Raw genomic sequence first — 4341 nt, 5'->3', positions numbered from 1 at the left:
CACATTTGTCGGATCCTCTCTCACTGCCTCTCTATATGTATATATGTGTGTGCATGTATATGTATATGTGTATGTGTATATAATATATGTGTATATACACATACACATGTACATGTACGCATATATACACAAATACACACAAGATTAATACACATTTATTCCCGAATATTTCAGAATACATTTCATGCATCATGCTATATTTTATTGTGAATATTAAAAAAAGATATTCTTTCATATACTAAATTTTCCCCTTTCATAAATTTACCATAGTCATAAAAATTTTGAACTAATCTCATTCATACTGCATTTTTGTGAATTTTTTCCCCGTAATACACCTTGTGACTATAATTTTTTAAATCTCCATTATAAGATACAGCCTAGAGTGTCACATTTCCTTTAGTTGTTGTGTATCTTTGGTCTTCTTTAAACTGGAACAGTTTTTTAGCCCTTCTTTTTTTCTTAACACGACAACTTTTAATAATATATCCAGTGTTGTGTTTTATGGCTCCCTTTCTATCTAGAAATTTTGGGGTGGAGTTTATCTTGCTCAGATTTTAAAGAATGCTTTTATATTTGTGATCCTTGGGACCTCAGGGGTTGCCAGGGCCAGGTTTGTTGTAAACAAACAAACAATAATACTAGAGATGCTAGGCTATGTGGAGATTTTTCTATATAGAGAGACCTCCTGTAGTCAAGGGAAGGTAGATAAGAGGAGACAGGCTTGATGAAGACCTTCTGTTAGGTAGAGACCAGAAGAAGCTGTGGATGCTGAAGACAAGCAAAGAAGGGGGCTGTTAATACTGAAAAGCCTTCATCACGTGAAAAGGAAAGGGTTGGATGTCTGTGGCCAAAGCAGATGAACTCATCAGACCCAGCGAAGAGATGCAGACAATTTCAGGAAAAGACACAGGGCTTAATTTCAATCCTAATTTAAGTATAATCATTTATAATCTAAACAAGAAAGCTTTAAGGGTAATAAATGTTAAATAGCTAGCTCACATGGGGAGATTAAAAATACATATACTCTACACCATCCACAAGAATAACATCTTGTTTCAAAAAACATTTGGAGGAACCAGTAGGAATTTTGTTAGAAACAAAGTTGGGAAGAGATGAAACCTCATAATTTCATGAGAATGTAACCATACATGCTGGGAGAAAGTAACCTACTTTGCTAAATAGAATTTTAACTGTGCTCATTAGAGGTTTATATGACACTGCAGAGAAGCCTACTTTTCAAATCAGGATGGGTTTGGTCATAGGTTATGGTCTAGCACAACTGCTCTGTGAAATCAAGACAGTTAAAAACTGTTGGAAAGGAGAGAGTAGGGGGATAAGTGGGGAGAGCCAAGAGGCAGCTGTGTGGGACAGTATACCAGTAGAGAGGGAGATATTGGAGAGCCTGAAGGGGCAGGATAGCTTAAAAGAGATTTGTAGAGAAAGATTTATTAGAAGATATTGCCATGGACAAGCTATGCCCTTGTTTTCCTCTTCATCTTGGTTTCTGTTCTTTGGTCCTATGTGAGAGATCACCAAACAGTGAAGTGCTCTCTTGTTTCTCCAGGTAACAGAAGAAAAAAGCAGAATATGTCACTGAGGTGGATGTATGATATAGTGAAAGGGTGGAGTTGGGGGTTGGGGGGGGGAGGTGGAGGAATCTCAAAGTCCCTAGGGGAATGGATAGATCAGCAGGGTTTGGTAATGGGCGAAGGGCATGGGTTCATCTCCCATGTGTTGTCCCCTCCCCCACCCTCAAGAACCTCTGGTGTCTGTACTAAAGCTCTGTGATGTGGATATGGAACTGTGTTCTAGAGCATGCACTCTTAGTGACCAACTTCTGGTGAAGCAGGCCCTCTTCTTTGTCTGAGGAGCCTTGCTGCAGCATGGATGAGCTTCAGCTTGACTTCTTGGATGTTCCTATCCTTGACTTTCTGTGTGGAGTGGGGTTCCTCCTTCTGTCCCTGAGCTACCTGACAACAGATCTATATTTCCCCATATCCTGCAAACAGAGAGACATCAATCAGGTAAGTAAACAGAAGATGCTCCAAAATTTTAGATATTTCTTCTACAATTATATATGCATTTAATGCTATAATTTCACCTGTAAGCACTGATTTTCTGCATTCCCTACATTTTGATGCATTGTATTTTCATTTTAAAGAATTTTTTTCTTGATACTACTTCTTTGACAAATTAATAATATAAATTATTTAAATTGTTTAAACTGAGAAGCTTTTGGGATTTTTTCAGCTACCTTTCTATTACTGATTTTTAGTTAACTCCAATTTGGTCTAAAAACATACTTTGTCTGATTTCTACTTTTTTAAATCTGTTAAGGTATGTCTAGATTGTGTCCTATCCTGGTGAATATTCTGTGTGATCTTGGGAAGAGTATTTATTTTGCTGTTGGTAAATTATTTATTAAATATCAATGATATCAAATTAATTGATGGTACAGTTCAGGTCAAACATATCCTTATTGATTTTCTGCCTCCTGGATTTGTCAGTTACTGAGAGATACTTGTTGAACTCTCTGATAGTAACAGTGGATTTCATCTATTTCTCTTTGCATTTCTAGCAGTTTTTGCCCTTTATATTTTGCCTCCCTGTTGTCAAATGTGTTACACTTAAGCAGTGTTATGTCTTCTTAGAGAACTGATCCCCTTAGTATTGACAAGGCTCCCTGGCTGCCAGGCCACATAGCCAGTCCACTAATCTCTCTACAAGAAGTGGCAGTGAAGCAGCAGTGGAGCTGCAGAGCAGAGGCCAGGGTGGGCTGGAACACAGGCAGTGAGCATGGGCTGCAGCCTCACAGATCCTGTATACCCACAGGGGCCTGAGGCACTGCCAGCCAGCACCTAGGCAAGCCAAGGCTTACAGACCTGTCACCCCATGGTGGACCGCTCAGGTCAGTGCTGAAGCCCACTGCAGAAGCCAGCTGCACAAAGCACTGCAACTGGGAACCTGGAACATCCATGATCCAAGAATCTCAACCTTCTGTTTCCCAAGGAGCATCAAGAAAATGGAAGTGGGGTGGACCTGAATGGAAGTTCAGTTTCAACAGTTAATTAATAGCATTCCTATTTTTCCAAACCCTGATTAGCAAAAGTCTGGACCAATAGCATTGACCCAAGTGCTATATAAAGCTCTAGACTAGCACTATCAGGTGGCAACTCCCACTGGGTCCCCTCTCACCCGCAGGAGTTCTGTTTCTAGTCACACTTGAATAAATCCTACTCACTCATCCTTGTCTATGAATTGTGGATTTCATTCTTCAAATGCACAAGATAAGCACCCAGAAACAAGAAACTGGTGGTGAGCTGCTGAGGTCTGCTTCAACATGGGAGGGTGTTGCCCACCATTAATAGCTGCAACATGTTTCTTGGCTGCAGAGGTCTGCAGCTTATGCAGATCCCACCCCCCTGTACACATATACCAGCAGAAGTGGAGATTCTAGTTTCATCTCAAACTTGGGTTCACTATTACGTAATGCACTTTTTATCCTTGCTAATTTCCCTTCTTTCTAAAGTCTGCTTTGTCTGAAATTAATATGACTACCCCTGCTTTTTAAATTACTGTTAACATGCTACATGTTTATGCATCCCTTTACTTCTGTGTCCATTTAAAATGGGTAACTTCTAAATAGCATACAGATAGTCTTGTTTATTTTTATCCACTCTAATATTCTTACTTTTAAATGATGAATTCAGATAATTCACATTTAAAGTGATTTTTCTATACTTTTGGATTAATACCTACCATATCTGTAACAGTTTATTATTCATTGTACCTTATCTTTATTGTCTCCTTTTTTCTGTCATGTGATTAAAACAGGAACTTACAGGATTTAGTTTTTATTTAGGTTATTTTTATATTAGTTTTAATTGTATATATTTAAGGTCTACAACATAATATTTAATACCCTTTGTCCTATATCTTCCCATTTTCTTCCCCAGCCCCCTGCTGCTCTTGGTAACCACTGTCCTTCTCAATTTTTCTATGTATTCAGTTTTTTAAAAAAATATTCCATATATAAGTTTGATATTACAGTCGTTTTCTTTCTATGTCTGGCTTATTTCACCTAGCATGATATCTTCCAGTTTAATCTATATTGGATCCATATAAAATTTCATCTATATGGATAATTTGTCATTGATTTTTTTAAAAATTCTTACTGTTAATCTTAAATGATTACTCCAAATATTTCTTCTGCGTTACTCTCTTTTTCTTCTCTCCACGTATTTACAAATTTCCAAAATGTATTACAATTTTGGGGGGGATTTAGACTTTAACATTTTTTTCTCTTTGCCTTTCATTTGGAAAGCTTCTATTGATATTCAT

The 4341-nt window shown here is 37.7% G+C and overlaps 1 protein-coding gene across 1 annotated transcript in view; it reads left to right on the top strand.

Moving 5' to 3' along the window:
* The first annotated feature begins 1883 nt into the window (after nt 1-1883).
* The window catches only part of LOC139701474 (spermatogenesis-associated protein 31D1-like), a 12979-nt gene continuing 10521 nt past the window's right edge, over nt 1884-4341 (top strand). Inside the window, 1 exon segment of the mRNA XM_071600384.1 lies at nt 1884-2024. Coding sequence (XP_071456485.1) covers nt 1884-2024 — 141 coding nt within the window.

The sequence above is a fragment of the Marmota flaviventris genome, chromosome 13, assembly GCF_047511675.1.
Source record: "Marmota flaviventris isolate mMarFla1 chromosome 13, mMarFla1.hap1, whole genome shotgun sequence".
Classification (NCBI taxonomy): Eukaryota; Metazoa; Chordata; class Mammalia; order Rodentia; family Sciuridae; genus Marmota; species Marmota flaviventris.
The sequence above is the reverse complement of the archived record's forward strand: the minus strand, read 5'-3'. Positions and strand labels throughout refer to the sequence as shown.